The following is a 22,177-nucleotide window of genomic DNA, read 5'->3' on the forward strand; positions in this document are numbered from 1 at the left end:
AAAATGAAAAAGCAGTTAGAATCTACTAAAAGTGAAAATCCTCCTCGAATTTCTTTTGGTGGGCAAAACCAAGTAGAAATGCAGGACTTTAGTAAAAGTGAAGGGGTATAAAGCAAGCTTTTGGATAGTGGGGGAAACTTGTATCAGCTTCAGGGAGCCTTCTATGAACATACCATTCCTTTCCTAAAAGTTAAAAAAAAAAAAGGGCTCTTCTTGGTGTTCTCTTACCCCCAACCCCGCCTTTCTCATTACTTAACTGCCGGCACCCTGCTCAGGCTGCACACATAGGAGGCAGGACTGCTGCTGCGGTCCCTGGCTGCACCCTGGTGTGGCTCAGTTTGAGCCTGAGGTGTGTGCCAAGCCTGGGAACAGCCCTCGGACAGAACGTTCCTGCCTGGGCCTTTACTAAGTCCTCTCCACTCCCTGCCTTTTTTTTTTTTTTTTTTTTTTTTTTTTTAAATGCCCTCTGGTTTTCGCTGGTGGGAAATGGAAAATGAATTAGGAGTGATTTATTTGCATGAAGATAGGCGCCATCTATTGGAACCAGTAGGGATGACAGCTCCCCATCCCCAGCCCCCAAACCTGTGAGGACATGCATCAACAGTCTATAATTTAGGCAATTTTGATTAAAGACCATGGGTATTTCCTGAGGGGAATTAATGACCGGCTGCAAAAAGGGCTTTGGGTCATTAATTCTATATTCTCATTAAATCCTCAGGAAATGACCATCTTATGGCAAGAGCTCCTGTGGAGGAAGCATTCCAGAGTTGAGAGAATGGCACACCTGGGAAGAAAACACAGGCACAAGGTTTTGCTCTCCCTCCCCACCCCCCCCCGGGTTCTAAAGGGTGCACTCTGGCTTTGAGTGTCGTCAGCAACAGCCTGCATCCGTGCCTGTCTGGGAGTCGAGGGTTTGTGGCCAGCGGCAGGTGCATGGCTGATGCTGATGGAACGGTCCCAGGAATGGGTTGGAAGGGCTGGAAGGAGAGCTGTCCTCAACTGCACACCAGGCTTGCATGATTAATACCACCCACACCAGGCTTGACGTCAGTGATTGGACCGGGGGTGGGGGATGGATGTTTGTGTCCTAGCCATGCTGCCTTTTCTCCCCTTCAATTTAGTTGACAGGTTAATTTCAGAGCTGAGTACTGCTTGCCAAGGTCAGTGTGGCCAGCTGAGCCACCTCAGCTGGTGACTTTCAGGACACTGGACTCATGAATGTTGAGGCGTGTGCCTCTTTAACCCCTGGATGCTTTAAGCCCATTTGGTTCCATGAAATGACTGTGACCTACTCAAATCAATTTCTGGCATCTGAAGGGGACTGAGATCTGAAAGTGGGCTTGGGGTGTGGCTGAAGACCTAATTGGGTTTCCTCCCTCTCTGCAGCTGCCAAAAAACTGAGAGTTATTTGACATTACACCCAGAAGAAGATATTTTGGAAATGAACTTTTTTATAGGGAAAAGTTTGAGCAAGTCCAGTTTCCCAATTTCTCCTTTTTAAGAAACTAGAACCTATGCTGCTTTGGGGCCGTTAGGCTTCTGGGCCATTTCTGTTGACACTGGTGAGAGTGGTACATCACTGCCTTCACAGATCGTGCCGCACAGTTACCCTATTCTCCCAAGAACAAAGACTCGTCAAATGCCAGAGAAAGTGCACTTGTACTCCAAACCATACTTTGCACGATGCCCCTTACTTCCATCAGAACGCCTACCTTGAGTTAGAACTTGAACGTATGTCAAGACCCCTTTCCTTAAAACTCACCCCCCCAGCATAGTTGCTCATGTTTTTCTGAACTCATATTGCACCTGTATAAATTAGGTTACTACAGTGTATGGTGTACTGCAGATAGTTGGGCAGGGTTGTGTCCTCCTCATTTTTGTAGCCCTGAAGCTCCCAGCAGGGTGTCGGGCAATCAGTGCTCATAGAATGTTGTGAGAATGGAAATAAACAACCCTTAAAGGATGGCACGTGGGAGTGTTAGACTCCTGGAGCATCCAGAAATCTCTGATCCATTCACACCAGAAAACAGTACAGGTGAAGATACTTATAAGCAGCTGGAGCAATTAAATCCACGGGGCCTGTCCTTGTGGGAAGAGCTGACCAGGCGGAGGTAATCCTATGCAGTTTCACTTTTAGAGGTGGTTGAAATCCTTAGGTAGTTCCTAAAACAGCAGCTCCAGAGAGGTAACTGTTAACCCTTGGTTTCCAAACCCTGACACAGCTGTGCGGACTTCCCACATACTCTCCTCTTTGGGACTAAGAATTAAATCATTTGTGGCTTATCTGATATCTGGCTTCATTCTGACAGTCCTGTAGGGGTGCTATCATTTAGCCCCTTGTACCCACACTTGTGAGAAATCATGTTCCCTGAGTCAAAGTCGGTTGCTTCCAACAGGTGACCAGAAATGCCATTTTATTCTGCATTGAATGCATGCATAGTGGCTTTGCAGATTTGCTAGTTTTTGTTTTGTTGTGGATCCAAAGGCCACAGGAGACCACCTCATTTAACTAATTCTACCAGAGTTACCCATAATGGTTGTCTGACCCATACAGTCAGGGATATACTGGTAAATGTTTAAAAACTGGCTCTCTGGTGGTGGTGGTGGTGGAAGTAGCCTTGATTTGTAGTACGTGCCAATTTTTGTGGTGCAAATACTACACCCTTCCCACCTCCCTGACCAATTTCAAGCTATCAACTTTATGTGTATGAACACAGTTAAGAGATGCCCAGTAATACATCACTATTTAGTGCTTCCAACATATACAACAGACAAAAATGCCAAGAGCAGAGATAACAGTGAAATATAGTGAAATAGTAACTCGTGCATTTTGGTTATTTATTCTGTTTTTAATGTAACATTTAATTATACATTTATGAGTTAATTTTTTATTAACCTATCATTCATATGCCATAAGTCACTCTTTTAAACTGTGCAACTGTTTTCAGTATATCCACGGAGTTGTGCAACTATCATTGCTATCTGATTTCAGACCATTTTTATTACCCTGAAAAGCAGCTCTATATCCATTAGCAGTCATTCCTCATTCCCCTTATCCCAAACCTGGCAGCCACTAATGTATTTTGTCTCTGTGGATTTGCAATTCTGGACATTCCATATAACTGGAATTATACAATAGGTGGCCTCTTGTGTCTGACTTCTTTCACTTTCTATAATGTTTTCAAGGCTCATCTGTGTTGTAGTATACATTGGCTCTTCCCTTTTTTGGCTGAATAATATCCCATTGACTGGATATACCATATTTTATTCATTCTTCAGTTGATGGATATTTCAGTTTCCACTTTTTGGCTACTATGAACAATGTTGCTGTGAATGTTCATACCTATACCAGTTTTCCTGTGGACCTATGTTTTCACTACTCGAGTATATACTTAGGAGGCAAACTGCTGGAACATAGGGTGAATCTGTGTTTAACTTTTTTTTTTTTTTAAAGTAATTCTGCACCCAATGTGGGGCTCAAACCCATGACCCTGAGATCAAGAGTCACATGTTCTACCAACTGAGCCAGCCAGGCGCCCCTGTGTTTAACTTTTTAAGGAACTGTTGAACTGTTTCCCACAGCAGGTTATACCATTTACATTGCCAGCAATGTATATAAGTTCCCATCCATCTCCATCTTCTCCAACACTTGTTACTTTCCATTTTAAATTATTTAGTTTTAATAATGCTATTACTTATTTATTTTTAACAACCAGCTTGCAAAATTTTTCACCATAATCTGTTCTCATGGGCTGGTATGAGCCAGTCTTCGCCTAAGACCGAATACAGCCTACCACAGAAAGTCCCGCCATCCTTCTCTGTAGTAGTAAGTTCCACTTCTTTTTTGCTGACAAGAGCAATACTCAATAGATTTCTATTTCCTTCTTCTTACATCCTTCCTACAGAAAACTGAAACTTAAAAGGTCTCAGATTTTCTTCTATTTTGGAAGTAAGATTTTTGATTCAGGGGTATCACAAAGTTTTCAACTCCCACCAAGCAGCTCTGGGAAGAACAGAGTGTTTCCCTCCTACATTTGTGTTGAGAAACAAAAATAAAAAACAAAATGTATCTTCCTGACACCCAGATATATCTTCTGGATGAGCTCTCAAGCAGTTGCTTCAACAGGGCAAACAGCTGTGGTCTGTTTCAACATAATTTGATGTAATCAGGGTTAATTTTGATGATGCAGTAACTCTGAAGACTGTTTTTTAACTGGATTACTGTTGGGTCAACAATCATGTGGTATTACACTTAGTGGCTGAAACAAAAGCCAGAATTAAAACAGCTTCCCCCAACCCCTTCTAAATGACAGTCCCAATGGGATTAGGAGTCATGAGGCACATTTAACACAATTAACTAAAAAAGGAAAGTAGCTGCAGTCAAATTACATGCAAGCTTCTCCAAGGTCCAGAGTGTTGACTGAGGAAAGAGCTGGAAACGTTATTTGTTGCTGTTGTTTTCTTTTCCTAGAGTGGTTAGAAGTATGTTGGCAGTAATCATTATAACTTAACATTTTCCTTACATTCTAGGAAAGAGCCCTAGGATTTTCTTCAGAAAAATTTTCCTGAACCAGATGATGATTTTAGCAGTCCATAGTTCTCTACTTTCCATGCATGTTTTCAAAGCGATGATTTTAAGTGAGGACTCAATTCAGGGTGCGGCGCGCCAGGGCTGAATGAATGTGGTACACAAAGCTCCGCACGCATTTGGAACAGTTTCCGCAGAGCAGCATCTTTTATCTCACTTTCCTTGTTTGCGGCCAGCCAGAAGCAGGGCCTGGGTTGCTCTAGGCACACATGCTTTTTTTTTATTTAGTGTCTTACAGTTTTTGGTTTGGGCTAGTCTGAAACATGGCGACGGCTCATGACAAAAGCCATCCTTAACACAGTTCTGGAAAGAATCTTCAGAAATAGAGGTCTTGTGAAGCTGCCAAATGTATTGGTTCTTCTAAAACCTCTCTAATCCAATTTTGTAGTTCAAAAAAGGTCTGATATTTGTCCAATCCCCTCTGTAAAGGAGCCTCCATTCACTTGCTTTCTGTTTTTGTGACTTAGGGAATCAAGAAAATTGAAAAGCAAAGAAGTCACTTAGCCTCCTATGGCATTTTATTTAGCAGGAATTTCTCATCTACATAATTTCCTGATTAACATATATTTTGGGGTAATATGTGGATATGACTAAAAGGTAATGAGACTACAAAACCAAAAGAAGTGAGAATTTTTCCGTAAGTCAGAGTCTATTAATTTGTTTTCTTTTCAGTTGTAAAAGCAGATACCTGTTTGTTTTTTTTTTTTTAACATTTATTTGACAGAGACAGATCACAAGTAGATAGAGAGGCAGGCAGAGAGAGAGAGAGAGAGGGAAGTAGGCTCCCTGCTGAGCAGAGAGCCCTATGTGGGACTTGATCCCAGGACCCCGAGATCATGACCTGAGCCGAAGGCAGCGGCTTAACCCACTGAGCCACCCAGGTGCCCCAGATACCTGTTTTAAAAATCTGCTTAAGCCCAAAGACAAAATTTACTGGTAAGAAAATGAGGCATATCCCATGGAACATAAGAAAAAGTTGGAATAATCTGGCCTCAGGAAGGTTGGCAACTGAGGACTAAATATAGTAAAAACTAGGTTGCCAATCTGTTTGTGTGTGTCTGTCTCTCTCACAGGCCATATGGTTTTTCATCTCTGAGCATGTGCCTTCATTTCTCTCTGCAGACTGCCTTCTCTGTCTCTTGAGATACATGGCTGCCCTTCATCTCCTAAATCTACATATTCCTGGTTCAAGCAACCAGTCCAGACTCTAGTGTTCTTAACCCCACTTTTCCAAGAGAAAATGAGATTGGCCCATTTTGGATCAGGTGTCCACCCCTAGTGATCAGTAAGGAAGTCTCCTGTACCCAGTATGTCTGCTGGGGATCTACTGGCTAGGAGGGGTGGGGGGAATTCTCAGAGGAGGAATGGGTTTGATAACTAAGCTGACACCTTGAAAAGGATTTAAGACAGGCATGAAAACCAATCTCGTCTCATTCAGGATATGACAGTACCTATAATCTGAAACTCTGAAAACACTTAGAAAGGCATATACTTTTTTAAAAAAAGATTTTATTTATTTGACAGACAGAGATCACAAGTAGGCAGAGAGACAGACAGAGAAGGGGAGGCAGGCTCCCCGAGGAGCAGAGAGCCCAACACGGGGCTCGATCCTAAGACCCCGGGACCATGTCCCAAGCCGAGACAGAGGCTTTAACTCACTGAGCCACCCAGGCGCCCCAAAAGGCATATACTTTTATCCATATACAAGCTATATATCCAAATACATGTTACCTAGGAAAGGTCATTTATGTCCTTGTTATTCAATTCTCAAAAAGGATTTTCTTAGAACCTACTACAAGTTCAGCATAGGAACACAGAGATGAGTAAGACCAGGGTCTTAAGAAGTTCAGGGTCTTTCTTTCTGGGGAGAGAAATAGGTAGGCAGATGTCTACAGCAGTGTGTGGGCAATGTTATTATAATAGAGATTATGTTCAAAGGATGGGGGCAGCAGAGAGGAATTATCAACCAGCTATATGGGAACTGAGATCTTAGGTTTTGCTTGTTTTGGGGTGCCCCACAGAGGGACACACAGAGTTAGCATTAATTAACATTTGCTGGACTAATGATGTAAGCTACCTCAATTTGGAGGCAAAAAGCCTGTTTAGATTTGGAGAGTGAGGAGGAGAACCCTAACTGAAAATCTGAGCAACTCTAAGTTCATCTGCGACTTACTTCTGAATTTCTTCCATCAATCGAATACATTCATTCATTCCTTACTGAGCACCTACTGTGTGTAAGGGACATAGTTAAGTGCTGGTTATATAATGATGAACCACAGAGCAACGTTCTTGAGAAGTCTATTAAGTTACTAGCTGAACTCATACTTTTGACTCCTGACTCTCTGTTCTATGTTCAGGCAGTGGCTCCAGAGTTGGATTTTTATGCTGAAGGGCTAGTTTAAAAACTTATGAAATATTTCAGACACAGAAAGAGGGAAGAGCTAGTTTGGGAATTCCTCTTTAAGGAGTATTTCTCTTTGGTCTGTTGGACGTAGTTCATCCTTTGTTTTTGTTTTTTGGGTTTCTTTTGGACACCCCAGTGACACCTAGTTCATTCAAGAGTTGTTTAATCAGTACCCGCTATGTGCCAGACACTCTCTAAGGCACTGCAGACAGAAAGATGCATGCAGTCTTCTCCGTGTTATGGAGCTTTCGTTCCGGCAGAGAAGACAAATGACAGTTTAAGATGGGCATTATTTGCATATGGTTCTGAGGGAGCATAATTGAAAGGAGTGAGTCTGGAAGCCATTGTCCAACCATTGGTATCTTTAAGTACAAGTAATATAAACATGTGAAAATGCAGAAGTCCTAGCTGCATTTTAGTGTGTCACCCCTCTTGAAATAAAGCTTCACAGCCTCAGACAGTGTGATTAGAGTTGTAATATTCTGATTCTGGGTGACTAAGAGGTGACAGGTGTGTAGACTGAGAAAGCTACCCAAGCCCATTCACAGGCATGTGGAGGCAAGTCGTGCTGCATCAGAATGCAGGGTATAGGGGCGCCTGGGTGGCTCAGTGGGTTAAGCCTCTGCCTTCGGCTCAGGTCAAGATCCCGGGGTCCTGGGGTCGAGCCCCGCATCGGGCTCTCTGCTCACAGGGAGCCTGCTTCCTCCTCTCTCTCTCTGCCTGCTTCTCTTCCTACTTGTGATCTCTGTCTGTCAAATAAGTAAATAAAATCTAAAAAAAAAAAAAAAAAAAAAATTAAAAAAAGAATGCAGGGTATACTCTAACTCGATCAGCAAGACAGGAATCTGTGGAGTGCTGCTACCTGACCGGAAGAAAGTTAATCAAGGGCTAAATGACAGTCGAGCACCAAAACACAGAAGTTTCCACATATGATAATTCTGTGGTTGCTGATCAAGGAATAGACCACTTCTAAGTTTTTTTTTTTAAACATTAATCATAGAACATTAAAACATTAAAAACATTAATCCAGAACAAGCTAGTAAAGCAGATATGTTTGTTTGTTGCAATAAAATTGCCTTACCTGGTTGGGGAGTAAGCTGGAGAAATGAAGGGGAAGAATTTGGATGTTGGTATATTACTGGGCACAGGAATCAGAGTGGCAGAAAAACACAAGCATGGAGAAAAACAAAACAAAACACGGGTGAGATAGTGGACAAGAAAGGGAGGAAGAGGTCTAGGTCAAGAGGTGTGGTCAGCTTCATGCTACATGGGTTTGAGAGTAAGATCACTGTGGGCTGGCTTTCCCTCCTTGACACAGAGAGATAAAAACCAGCTCAAAGGTGCAGGCAGAACAATCCAACGTAGTATGTTCTTCAATGAGCAGATTTGTGTAATTATTATCTTTTACTGTAAAAATATTAAAGCCTCACTGAAGCTTTCTCCCAGTGTGGAATTAAACCGCCTACATTAGGATCAGTCAGGGTGACTGTTTCAGAGATGCAAACTGTGGGCTGTTCCATCGACTGAATCAGACTCTCCAGGGTAGGACAAAGGTAATCTGAATTTTTAAATAAGCTCCTCGGGTGATTCTTATTCATAATGTGCAAAGACTGCGTGCTAGGGAGTCCCTGAGGCAAGGAGTGTGTCCTGTTGATCTCTGTGCAGAGCCTAGCACTGGGTCCAGCACTGAGAGTGCTCAGGAAGTTTACTGAACCGAACTGAATACACCAATGAGGTCTGGAAAGAAAAAGGTGCTCAGTTCCACTGCCCTTAAACAGGTGATCTCATTTTTTCCTCAGATGCTTCTAGTCCACATAACACAGATTTTACACTATTGTAACTACAAACTGTCATTTAATATTTTTAACACATTTTTCTCCTCTAATTTTTAATGGCTATAAAATATTTCATTCAACATGCAACGAACATCTTAGTTGATACAGATTTTGAGTTTTGAAAAGGTTTCCCTCAGGAGAGTTTCCATTTGTGCAGTTCATGAGACCCTCTGACAGCCTTCATTGTTTGTCATGATACTTTGTACGATAAGGACCACCCTCATTCTGCAGATGCCTCTTCAAACCCACAGGTGAAAAACTTGCTCAAGGTCCCACAGCTCAAACGCAGAGAGTCAAGACTTAAATCAGAGTCTTTCCCCTCCATGTCTGATACCCTTTCCGAGACACTGAACATCCACCACCACATTTTCCGGCAGGCTCCTGACCTAACAGTTTCCTGATGTGAAAACCTATAGTGCAGACTGTGGAAGATGGAAGTTACACTTAAAGAGATCACTGCATCCTAACCATACTGGAATGAGTTCCTGCCTTTTATGGCACTGCAAAGAAAATGTGTATGTGACCCAAATCCATTTCTGCGATCCTCAAACGAAGTGGGCTGGGACTGCCCTGAACATGCTGGAACTGTAATTAGGATTCCTCAGAGGTTATTACACGCACAGGAAGAGGAACGACTACCCCAGGCTGTAAGACAGCTGGCAAGGAGGCACTGGAGACTTTGAAGCTCTTCTAACATCAAGACTCATGTCATCAGAAACCTGGGTAGCTGTTGAGCGGACAGTGGAGGGAAGAATTTCTCTGCCAAGAGAAAGGCCCATTCTAAGGATGCACTGCCTGATGAATAACCTAGAGGGGTACAGCCCTTCGGCGATGGGCAGATTATCCATTTGAGCGGCTTCAGAGAGTCTATCCTGCAGAAAAGCAGGCTGGGGAGAAGAAACGGTACTGCTGTGTTTCTAACTTATACTTGCTAGAGAGAGGCAGGTTTGGGTACCATCAGGTCAGAGTTCTCCAAGGAGAGAACACATTCTCTCTTAGGTAGAGAGCCCTATTCACTGAAGAGACAGTGAGTTGGTGAACTACCAAGATAGGATAGCTGATGCATCACAGACAGGGGAAGAGATATGATCTGAGAGATTTTTCAAATCCAGGATCCATGATCTAGTAAGGTCTGTCCTAAGCAAGTCCTATTAATCATTTTGGTGTCAGGTGATTAAGGTTATTTGCTGTCCTTAATGCTTTTTCTTTTAATCTGGGTTACACACTGGGAAGAACTACAATCAGATATTACTCCCACCTGTTTTTTTTATTACACATACTTTAGATTGCAGACTGAATACAAATATTGATCAGAAGCCAAAAAGCTCCACACATTTCTTATCAATTCAATCCAGGCCAATCTGTCTTTCAACTCTGCATTTTTATGTTCTTGCCTCACCACTTACTAAAATAAATATATGAATAAATAGCAATCCAATCCAAATAAGCATCTTTCATCTATAATTATCTGAAACAAGAGATTTAAAGAAGAGTAGAGTTAATCCATCTCACCAATTGCATCTTCAATGCCTGTTCAGTCATGCCTGAATGTCTAGATTCAATTTATGGAGAGCATGAATGTATAACATTATAGAGGGGTGCTTCTGGCAGATCCTGTCTGAGAAGGACAAAAGGTCAAACAGTTCCTTTGCTGTTTTGTGACAGTTAGTCTCTGGGCTGGGTCAGAGGGTGGGAGAGTTATGTCTAGATCTGGAATGGATCACTCACACAATTAAGTTCTTGTCAGACCAAAACAGAAAAAAGAAAGAAAGAAAGAAAGAAAGAAAAAAAGAAGACAGCACAACTTCTCCAGGCAAGAGGACAGCCAGATGGAAAGTAACTATTTCTCTCCACCTACTTCAAAATTTCAAACGAGAATGGAAATTAATGATGGAAAAACCATTTCTAAGTTTCAGAATATACTCTTTCTTGGGTGGCTGGGGTTACTATTTTGAGGTGATGTTTGGAAATCTTGGGAAAACAGAATCTGACTTTTCCCTCATTGGAAACTGGTTACGTAAATAAAAATTAACATCCTCAAAACACCTTTAACACCTTTTCTCTCAAAATTAAGTCCTATAAGAATATTATTATAGTGTAGGCAGTCAACTATGAAATCCACACTTCTCATCATTATATACATAATTATACGATGCTGTTTATCTGGAGAATTTGGATATTCATATACTAGCTGACAAATGGACATTTTAAAGCTTCTTTCCTGATGTTGCTGCTTAGTTTTGACATTTTCATCCTCTTTGTCTGACACCAGTATTTACTGTTGTTCAATTATGGGTAAAATAAAAGTATTCCGTCAAAGATGTATATTCTTAGGCTTGTTGTAAGTGGCAAGTGTTTGGCTTCAACCAGACTCTCTGTGTGATCAAATGTAGAGGAAAAGAGCGAGTAAGTATGAAAGTAGGGAAGTACACTGCTGAAGACTATCAAAAAGGCAGGGAACAAGGTTTATTTGAGAAGACCTTTGCCCATCCCACATACACACACAATGAACACACTTAAGTCTATTGTAATTGTGACTTTCAGTGATTTGATTTCATGGTACATTTTCAGAGACCTAACGTGTACTAAAATAAAATGTAAAGGTTAGACTCTAAATCAATTATTTTTAGTGACTATCTCCCACACAGATTCCTGAAAGATCGAGACAAAAGCAGAATCTTTTGAGCTGATGCACTTGGAAAGGACGGTTCTCCAGGTGACATACCTGGAGGGCACAAAGATGATCGTGCTTGATTAGTGCTCCACAGCTACATCAGTGGTGGCATTTGGGAACCTGAGGTTTCTCTGACTCACTGTTCTCTATCTCACTGTTATTTAGGAGGTCCCACCATCATGTTAACATTAGAATTCAATCCGGTTCCTCAAGAATCGCTGGAGACATGATTCCTGATAGCTTTGGAAAATATTAGTGCCTCCGGGTTGGGGGCTTGTGAAGTGTTTGTGATTCTCACTCCACAAAATTAATACAGTATCAAGACCTGAATGTCAAATCAATACTGACTGATGCTGAGAATGTTTTAGAATGGTTTCTGCATTTATCTCCCAGACCTAAGGTTAAAGATCACCTTTTCAGAGATGCCTTTTCTAGCAAGCTTATCTATGCTTGCCCTGCTCTTTATAAAATTTTACAGCTTATGTCATATTTTGAAATAATACGTTTGTTTGCTTACTGATTGTGCATCTTCTCTAACAAACTGTAAATTCTAAGAAGGCAAGGGTCATTTCTCTTTTGTTCACTATCATTTACTTAGCACCTAGCACAGTTCTTGGCATATAAAATAAGCTCAAATAATATTTGTTGAACAAACAAATGAATTTATCTGTCTAATCCATGATTGAGGCAAGCTTTATGAAAGCACTGATTACCTCTTTTGTTCTGTCCTAAACTTGGTACTGAAGCCCAGGAGATTAAAGTTCTAGGGAAGTAGACTTTAGCTCAGCAAAAGCTACCAACCAGGGAGATGAAGAGATAGAATATGCTATTTGGTGGGACACTAAGCAGTTAAACATCAGGCAGTTAAACATCTGCCTTCGGCTTTGCCAAGAAGAGGTTTCCCAGGATCTTTCTGCATCAGGCAGAAGTTTGGTCATGAGAACATCTCAGGGACTTCTGTGATTTCCAGCTCTAAGGTTTTGCAGTTCTATTCAGTTGTTTGAGTTAGGATGAAATAATGTGCACGTACAAACTCAACAGGAAATAAACTAAGATAAATTATCTAATGAGACACAGAAAATTGGTTATTCAGGCATTCATGCCACTTACCATTATTTGATACATACAAACTCTACTGAGTATAAGACTTTGCTGTAAGTCATAGATATGTAACTCAATGAAGACTAAAAGAGTTAAAAACAACTTGTGTAGCATTTCATAGTTTTAAACATGCACAACACTATCATGTAATTCTTATATCAACTCTGAGGAAAACCACGTCTGAGCTCATACAGAGTAAGTGGCTTACCCAAAATCATACATGTAAAGTGCTACAACTGTCAGGTCTCAAACTCCCAACCAGCAGTCCTCTCAAAAACTCTAACAGACAATGTTACTTTTTGAGTCCAGAATTACCCGTCCTTTAGATTTAGTGATATTTGCATCATTTTGCATTGAAAATACCTTTCTTCCAAATTTCTCTGGGAAAAGGCCAAGTGGAATTTAAAAATGTAACTGTAGGGCGCCTGGGTGGCTCAGTGGGTTAAGCCGCTGCCTTCGGCTCAGGTCATGATCTCAGGGTCCTGGGATCGAGTCCCGCATCGGGCTCTCTGCTCAGCAGCGAGCCTGCTTCCCTCTCTCTCTCTCTGCCTGGCTCTCTACTTGTGATCTCTCTCTGTCAAATAAATAAATAAAATCTTTAAAAAATAATAAAAATAAAAATGTAACTGTATTTTTCTTTCATAGGTATCAAAAATCTATTTTATTATTAGAAGTTATAAACAGCTACTGTGAGCAAATTATAACAGTCTTTAGATAATTAATACATCTCACTTGTTTTTAAAATTAAAGATCAACAGTTATTAAATGTCACTTTTTTCACCCAGTCTGATGAAAGATTTCAATTCAGAATAGTAACTTTATTAACTCAATTAGGACCCCCAAAGAATATTTTCTTCTGTGATATCTAGTAAAGTGATGAAAATAAATGGGCATTTATCATAGGTTAAGTGGCACATGAGAAAAGATCCAACAATACTTTTAGCTACTAGTGGTTCTCAAAGGTCACACAGGGCAGTGATCTAATGATTAAAGACAAATTAAAATACACTATCTCATCGTGTCTTGAGAGTTGGAAAGGACCTCTGAGACCACAGCGCAGCCTCCCCATTTCTTCTTCATCGGTGTAATAGACTGGAGATTCTGCATGCCACAAGCTCCTCCTCTTGAGGGAGTTCATCTTTTTCATAAAATGCTCTCAACTTTCTAAGAAAATCATGATCACTTCTATTTTTCATATGCGCTATCTTATGGCATGAAAGTTACACACCCAAAACCTCTCCGTTTCTAAAAGCCAAACACGCAGTCTCCTGTATCCATATTCACATGTAGTACCTCTGGCATGGGGTGATTTTCCTTACCCAGTCTTCCAGCTATAAAATACATGAATGAGTAAATCTTGGAAAAGGGATAACATCTTTGATATTGTCAATTCCCAAGATGCACTGCAGATAGCGTTCAAATCCCATCCCAAAACCTCCATGGGGAACAGATCCAAATCGACGGAGGTCCAGATACCTGATTTTGAAAAACAGAGAATTGTTACCTGTAGATGCTGTGCTGGATCAGATGTCATGATAGAATTTTGTTTGAAAAGTATTTTGCGATCATCTGTTATCATCCACATCATTTTGGTAAACCAATCTTTTCCTTCCAAGGTCAGGTGAAGGACACAGAGAAGTTAAAATGATCTGTCCAAGGTTATCAGACAAACAGTAGCAAATAGCGTCATGCACTCATGGGCTTTGTTCACTTGATCCTTTTAAAGTTACAAACGTACTTTCCAGAAAACTTGCCTAATGAGACAACAGAAAATGTTCTAATAACTTTACTATTTTTCTTGATACTATATTCTTCTATTACTTGGTATGTTAATGCTTTTTTTCCTACTAAAATCATATTGTTCAATACACAGAAGAGGGTGAAGAGTTTTGCCTGCTATATTATAAAAATATATCCCTACTACATTAGACTGTAAGCTCTCTCAAGGGCAGGAACTGTGGCTATTCAGCCCTTTATTTCCAGTGTCTGCTCTGGAGTACATGCATCATTAGTCTATGAAGATCTATTGTTTGAAGGCACAAAAATAAACTCTTGAATGCTAGAGTGAAATTTCCATTTCTTTGCTTCAAACCTAGTAGACATAAGTCCAAAGTCATTTTTCTGGAAGGTTAGATAGCCTCTGAAGCTTATCTATACTGATTCTATTTCCACTTAAGATTATATGGCTAGAAAACGGGGCAGCCATGATTCAAACTCAGATTCCGAAACACCAGCCTGTGATAAATTTATTTTACAAAAGGAAGAGGAAGAAGAAGACTCTGTAAGTATTTTGCTATGTTATTTGGTGGGGGAGTTCTTTAGTTATACAATATTGATTAAAGTAAGTTGATAGCTTCTTGAATGATCTGTAAAATCAATTCTAAAATAAAAGTTAGGTGCCACAGCTGGTAGTCATATGTCTCTTCAAGAATAAAGACTGTCTTCGGTTGCCTGGGTGGATCAGGCAGTTAAACATCTACCTTCGGCTTGGGTCATGGTCCTGGGGTCCTGGGATCAAGCCCCTCCACAAGCCCCACGTCGGGCTCCCTGCTCAGCAGGGAGACTGCTTCTTCCTCTCCTTCTGCCCCACATTCCCTGCTTGTACTCTCTCTGGCTTTCTCTTTCAAAAAAATAAAGTCTTTAAAAAAAAATAAAGAGTATTATCTATTTCCTCACTATTAATAATAATAGCCACATGTATTGGTATTTTAGGCAGTTAAGATTGAATACTGATCTTTCTAAAATAAAAGATTAATTGCAACAAGGCAAATTACAATCAAGTGAGGGATCAACCAACAGGAGTTTCTAGTATAAAACTTCAGATTATTAAGAACTATCAGGAATAAAGGAAGAAGCACAGTCTCGAGTAAATGAAAATGTTTTGTAGGTGAATTAAGTTTTAGTTTATAAGGTATGGGGACAGGATATACTTTCATTTACTGGGAAAATGAGATGAAAGGCCCATCAAAGCACCTGCCACAAATAGCTGCAGGACCTGGGATGGCTGCTAGAAGTCCAGCAATAGCTGTAGCTGTCTCTGAATTTCTCATATATCGATGTCAAAACACTGGCATAAAGGTCTGGAAACTGAATTCTGCAGATGGATTCAATCTATAGCATTTTTCTTGCCCTTGCTTTGATATAGAGAAATCCACTTCTGAAAAAAACAAGTTTTCGAACAAATATGTATTTGTTGGATTTTTTTGATTGTTGTTAAATTGATTTTAGGGTAGCCAGATTATAGAAGAAATGATATAAAATTTGTGGAACTAGTTATATATATTATTTCCATGTGGCATGAAGAAATAGGAAGTGACTCAATTCTCCGACACCTAGGGTGGCTACTCACAGCATGGAGGAACGCTAGCAGAGACTGCAGGCTTGAAGATTTCTAAAGTCCCTTCCACCTTGAAAATGCTATGATGACCAGATAAAAGGAAACAGATTCAAATAATAGACATTTACATTTAGAGATCCTAAGAGTTCGAAAACTTTAGTTGGGACAAGAATAGTATTAAAATGATTAATAAAGACCAAAAAGGCCTCAACTTACTCAACCGACAATCAGACTTTGTGATTTAGTTAGTTTTTACACACTATGAAGATTATCTTGTAGACAAAAATAGGCAAAATGCGTAAGCTTGCTTGGTCAGGCTCATCTACCTAATAACAAGACTGAGAACAAAGGCAGACAAGGGAAAGGAAACTAGCTTTTACTGAAGTTCTATTCTAGGTAGATACTTAACCTATATTGTTTCATTTCATCCTCACAATAATCATGTTAAGTAGATACCATCATTCCATTTTACAGCCAAGAAAACCAAGTCTCAGAGATTAAGTATGCCTATGGTTACTAACGGTAAATAATAAGGCATTCAAGGGTCATGACCTGAACATAATTTTAGGCTTTTGGCATTTCTACAACCTAGCTCTTTCATTACCCAAAGGTCAGGTGTGTAACTTGATTCTTCCCTCTCATGAGGACAGCAAAGCAATTAATAATATTATTAATTACTATGAAGGAAAGCTACTATAAAAATAAAAGTACATAATTTGTATGTTGAAAAATACCTGAAGAAAGGGTCTGCAGAAAGAAAATGAGAACTCTGGAGACGTAAATGTATGAATGCAGACAAGTAATCTCCCCTACACAGCTTAGATTTCTATAGACTTTAGGGAGCACTTGGCTCAAACCCTAATTTCACACATAAAGAAACTGAAGCATAATGCTTAGGAACAAAGTTCCAGCTCTATGCTTCTAACTGTGTGCTCTTGGTTAAGTTAGTTACCATCTCTCAGCCTTAGGTCTGGAGGAGTAATAAAAAGATTAAAATAGTACCTAACTCAGAGTGTTCTAATAATACATAAGAAAATATACATTAAGGGGCACCTTGGTGGCTCATCAGTTGAGTATCTGGCTCTTGATTTTGGCTTATGTCATGTTCTCATGGTGCTGGGATTGAGTCCTATGTTGGGCTCCACGCTCAGTGGGGAGTCTGCCTGGTATTCTCTCTCCCTCTCCCCTCCCTCCGCTTGTACGCTCTCTCAAATAAATAAATCTTAAAAAAATACATTAAAATTTTAAGACAGTTACCTGGCACACAGTCAGTAATAAACAAATGGCAGACGATATTATTAGTATTTTCCCAGCATTCAAAGAGAATAAGTAATCTTCTGAGATTACTACCTATTATTACTACCTATTCTGAGAACCTATCTATTCACTGTTCTTAATACTATTCCATAGTGCCTAGGGAATACAGGTAAAACCTATGTAACAATCAGACCAATAGCTAGAACAAGAATTAGTAAGGGCCGGGTGCCTGGGTGGCTCAGTGGGTTAACCCTCTGTCTTCAGCTCAGGTCATGATCTCAGGGTCCTGGGATTGAGCCCCGCATTGGGCTCTCTGCTGGGTGGGGAGCCTACTTCCCCCTCTCTCTCCCTGTTACTCTGCCTATTTGTGATCTCTCTTTCTATCAAATAAATAAAATAAAATAAAATAAAAGAATTAGCAAGGGCCACATTCTTACCATTGGTAGGCTTCTGTTAATCCTGATCTGTAAGAGTAAAATAACAAAATTCTTTCAGAGAATGGCAATAAGATAAAGATACTAACCACCAAACATTTATTCTCTTAATAAAGAAGTACACACAAAAACCTGTGCTTTTAAAGAACATGCAATACAGTGAGAAGGTAACTATTTAATATGGTAAGAAAGGTAAATTAACCAATAGTCCTAGGTAGTACCAAGCAACAGATGATAAATGCCAATGAAAGATAGTCCAGAGCCCAAAAGAAGGGGTTCATTTCAGATGAGCTTATTGTCCTATGACATAAGAAAAGCATTATTACTTAAGGTTGCTGGGAGGCACACACAGGGGACATGAAGACACGTATTTCATTCTGTAACACTGAAATAATAATATAGATTCTGCCCTCAGAATATGGTTGCAAATTGTTGGTTTTTTTTTTGCCAATGTGAAAAATGTTAATCAAATTTTAAGCTCTTAGTACTCATTAAAATTAATTACATCCCTTTAATGCCTGGCTGGCTCAGTTGGTAGAGCGTGCAACTCTTATCTCGGGATTGTAAGTTTCAGCCCCATGTTGGCTGTACAGAGTACTTAAAAATAAAATCTTAAAAGAAATTAAAATAAAATCTTTTTTTTAAAAAACATTTTATTTATTCATTTGACAGAGAGAGAGGTCACAAGCAGGCAGAGAGGCAGGCAGAGAGAGAGGGAGAAACAGGCTCCCCACTGAGCAGAGAGCCCGATGCGGGGGCTCGATCCCAGGACCCTGAGATCATGACCTGAGCCGAAGGCAGAGGCCCAAACCACTGAGCCACCCAGGCGCCCCTAAAATAAAATCTTAAAAGAAATTAATTTTAGCCCTTTAAAAAGGTGTTTGGGATCAAAGTGCATCTGAAATGATAAGGACCGTGAAAAAAAAATCAGAGACACAGAAAACATGAACAGAGGTCACAGGTTCTTGAAGCAGGGAAACACATATAACCATTTCATTAGAAAAGATAAATTTGGATAATATCAGGTATTAGGTAAACATATAATGTTATGAGGAAAAGTTTGCTGAAGGAAGGAAGCAAGCAAAGAAAACAGACCAATTATTCTTTCAACAGATGAGGTTTCTTGCCATGTGTGATTTTTATTGTGCTTTAAAAAACCCAGAGAATCTTCAAATTCTTTCCATCTAAGGAGTTTGACCTTTACTTCAATTTCATTATTTTCCCAGGACTTTCTAACATTATAGTAATAGTAAGGACTTAGTAGTCTAAGTAATAAAAAAGAGGCCTCTTTTTTAGAACATATTTACTTCCTTTTTTCTGGACCCTAACCAAATAGAGCAGTTCAAATGACTGGGGTTACAAAACCAAGTTATCCAACAAATTTATAGGTTGGGATCTTGGAAAAGCATCAGCTTTTTAAGCATTTCTCCATTAGGGAAAGAAGGCCTTATAAATGGCCAATTTAACAGGATATTTTCAATCTATTATGGCTTTTCCAGGTTACTATGAAACCCAGTATTATCTGGAGAGTAGGAGAGTGGGACTAAGCGTTTAAGATAGGGAAAACCTTTTTTTTTTTTTTTTTTGAAGTCTGGCATAGCAAAAGTAGAAACCATGGAAAACAGAGGTTTATAACGTTGGTTAGTTAGGAAGTCATTGTGGTTTGTTGGCAGACCACGCATACATAGGAGTGGTAGTTCAATTAGAAACACGATTCTGTACTTCTCATCTCCAAAACATTTTCTGTGTGTTTCTGGATTCATTCCCTAGGTCTCAAACAGCAAGTTAAAATGAGTTACTCAAATAGCTTAATCAAGACCCTTACATAGCAGAAAACCTGAGGAAGGGAAAAGTGCTTATTCTAAATGTTAGTTTAGTGGATATTTTTAGTATCTTTCTTTCTCCATCTTTATTCTTTCCCTGGTTCAGAGTCTGTTTTTTCTTTATGTCCCTATAGGAGTCCTTGTTTATGCTCCCAATCATAATTTGGAGTAAATAAAAAAGAACACAGAAAAGAGAAAAAATGAAGGGCAAGCTTTAAGGCTGTTTACTGTCATTAACTTCTTAAAAAGCAATTGTCATAGGGAGAGATACATACCAAATAGTGGGCATATACCACTGCAGACTTATATCACGTAACAGTTCCAATCTTTAAGAACAGGAAGCTCAGAAAGGTCACATAACTTGCTCAAGGCCACAGAGAATCTGAGATCCAGGTCAGTCAAGCGCTGAGGCCCATTTGCTTTCTCTGTTTTGCCAAGACTGCCTTCGAGCGCCTCATCCCCAATTTCTGAATTTTCTTTCTTTTAGGTATGATCAATACCTGGCCAGTCGCTGCTCTAAGAAATGGTACCGCTCCTCTCTGAGGCTTCCTCCAAAGAGCTCTCCAACCCCAGGAACGAGAAGATCAATAGCAGCAACCTAAAAAGGAAAAAAGTGGTAAACAATTTCACATTTTCAGGAGATTCCAACAATTGTCAGCTTCTCAAGCAGGTGGAACTCTTCACATTTTGACAAGGGGCTGTTGAATTGCTTACCAGAATATTATTTATGTTAGCTGTTTATGCCGCCTGTTTCAAAATCCAATTTTTAATATTATCTTTAGACTACAATACACAAAATGCAGATGAACAGTTTCCTCTCCTCTCTTACACCGTTAACATACGGTGTACTTAACAAAAATGTGTTTTCTTCACAAATGTGGTATGTTAATAATAAAAAATATGGCAAGTATTAAAAATTATGAGATATTAAAAGTCATCCATCACCAAGCAGAACCAATTGCATTTTGGCATATTTTCTTTCTGTTTTTTTTCCTTCCACATTTAAGGAATATAGCATATCAAATTATACATAAACATTTACCATTCTAATGTATTACTTAGTAAACATTTTTTCCCTATGCCAGCTGAAATATTTTGCACACTTAATTTTTTTTTAAGTTATCTCTCCACCCAACATGGGATTTAAACTCATAACCCAGAGATCTAGAGTCACACATTTCACTGACTGAGCCAGCCAGGTTCCTCCATACTAAATGTTTTAATAGCTACACAATTTGTTTATTTATTTATTTATTTTTAAAGAGTTTATTTATTTATTTGACACAGAGAGAGAGAGATCACAAGTAGGCAGAGAGAGGCAGGTAGAGGGAGAGGAAGGGAAGCAGGCTCCCTGCCGAGCAGAGAGCCCGATGTGGGGCTCGATCCCAGGATCCTGAGATCATGACCTGAGCTGAAGGCAGAGGCTTACCCTACTGAGCCACCCACTTGCCCCTGCACAGTTTATTTATTAGAAGTAGAAGTTTTTATCTAACTGCTTTTCTTTTGTTGGACATTTTGGTATGTGTTTTTGTTTGTTTTCTCTTAAATAATCTGACAATGAGGATTTTCCTTTTTTCTTTTTTAAAGATTTTATGTATTTATCTGACTGAGAGATCACAAGTAGGCAGAGAAGCAGGCAGAGAGAGAGAGGAGGAAGCAGGTTCCCTGCTGAGCAGAGAGCACAATGTGGGGCTCGATCCCAGGACTCTGGGATCATGACCTGAGCCGAAGGCAGAGGCTTTAACCCACTGAGCCACCCAGGCACCCCAATGAGGATTTTTCTTTATAGTATTTCGGTAAGACATGAAAAATATGTCCTGATTATTGGGGCACCTGGGTGGCTCAGTCAGTTGAGTGACTCTCAATGTCAGCTAAAGTCTTGATCTCAGGATTCTGGGTTCAAGCCACACTTTGGGCTCCATGCTGGGCAGGGAGCCTACTTAAAAAAAAAGTTCTGATTATCAATCCAAGAAGTAAAAAGTGAAATGATGAGATAGCATACTGGAGTTATCAAAATAACATAAACAACATGGATTAGAAGATGCATGAGCCAGTACTCTTTCACGTCTGACAGAAACTTTCTGGTTAGCAACTTGGGAAAAGATTACCAACACCCTTAAAAATGTCATTTATTTTGACCCAGCAATGGCAGTTTCAGGAAACAGTCCTAATAGTCAGAAATGGCAAAAAAAACAAAAACAAAAACAAAAAAACCCAACAAAACAAATTACTGTACAGGGTGTTTACTGCAGCATCATTTATAGTAACAAAAATTCAAGTACACGTCAGTAGGAGTCGACTGTTAGGTAAATCTTAGACATGGATTAAAAAAAGACTGGCATCTACATGATGAGATATCCACTCTGCCACTGTGATTTCTTTAGTTCTCTGTCTGGGATTTTCTTATTTTGTACAGTGAAGATGTGTTATACTTTTGTAATAACAACAAAAAATTTTAATGGTGGAAAATGGTAGCTTCGTATTTTAATTTGTATTTCTTCAATTACTAGTAATATTTAGTTTTGAGAATGTTTATTTTTTAACTGTATTATCCTGTGACTTGGTGATTCTTTTTGGTGGGGCAGGTAGTAAGCATTATTAAGGAGGCACTAAACTGGGGTGCTTGGGTGGCTCAGTTGAGCATCTGACATGGTTCCACCCAGGTCACAATCTTGGGGTCACGAGATAGAGCCTCGCCAGGCTCTGCACTCAGGGCACAGAGTC

General features: G+C 39.8%; 1 protein-coding gene across 5 annotated transcripts in view; it reads right to left on the reverse strand.

Annotated features, from left to right (window-relative positions):
- Window positions 1–8,112: 8,112 nt before the first annotated feature.
- The window catches only part of NARS2 (asparaginyl-tRNA synthetase 2, mitochondrial), a 141,014-nt gene continuing 126,949 nt past the window's right edge, over window positions 8,113–22,177 (reverse strand). For 2 of the 5 annotated variants that reach the window (XM_046017044.1, XM_046017048.1), the window contains 3 exons: window positions 19,954–20,051; window positions 17,634–17,660; window positions 13,194–14,078 (listed from right to left, as the gene is read on the reverse strand). In XM_046017044.1, the coding sequence (XP_045873000.1) occupies window positions 13,934–14,078; window positions 17,634–17,660; window positions 19,954–20,051 (270 nt within the window). In that variant the 3' untranslated portion in view covers window positions 13,194–13,933. The other 3 variants (XM_046017047.1, XM_046017046.1, XR_006820054.1) reach the window with 3 other exon arrangements.

This window comes from Meles meles, chromosome 8, assembly GCF_922984935.1.
Source record: "Meles meles chromosome 8, mMelMel3.1 paternal haplotype, whole genome shotgun sequence".
NCBI classification, from domain to species: Eukaryota; Metazoa; Chordata; class Mammalia; order Carnivora; family Mustelidae; genus Meles; species Meles meles.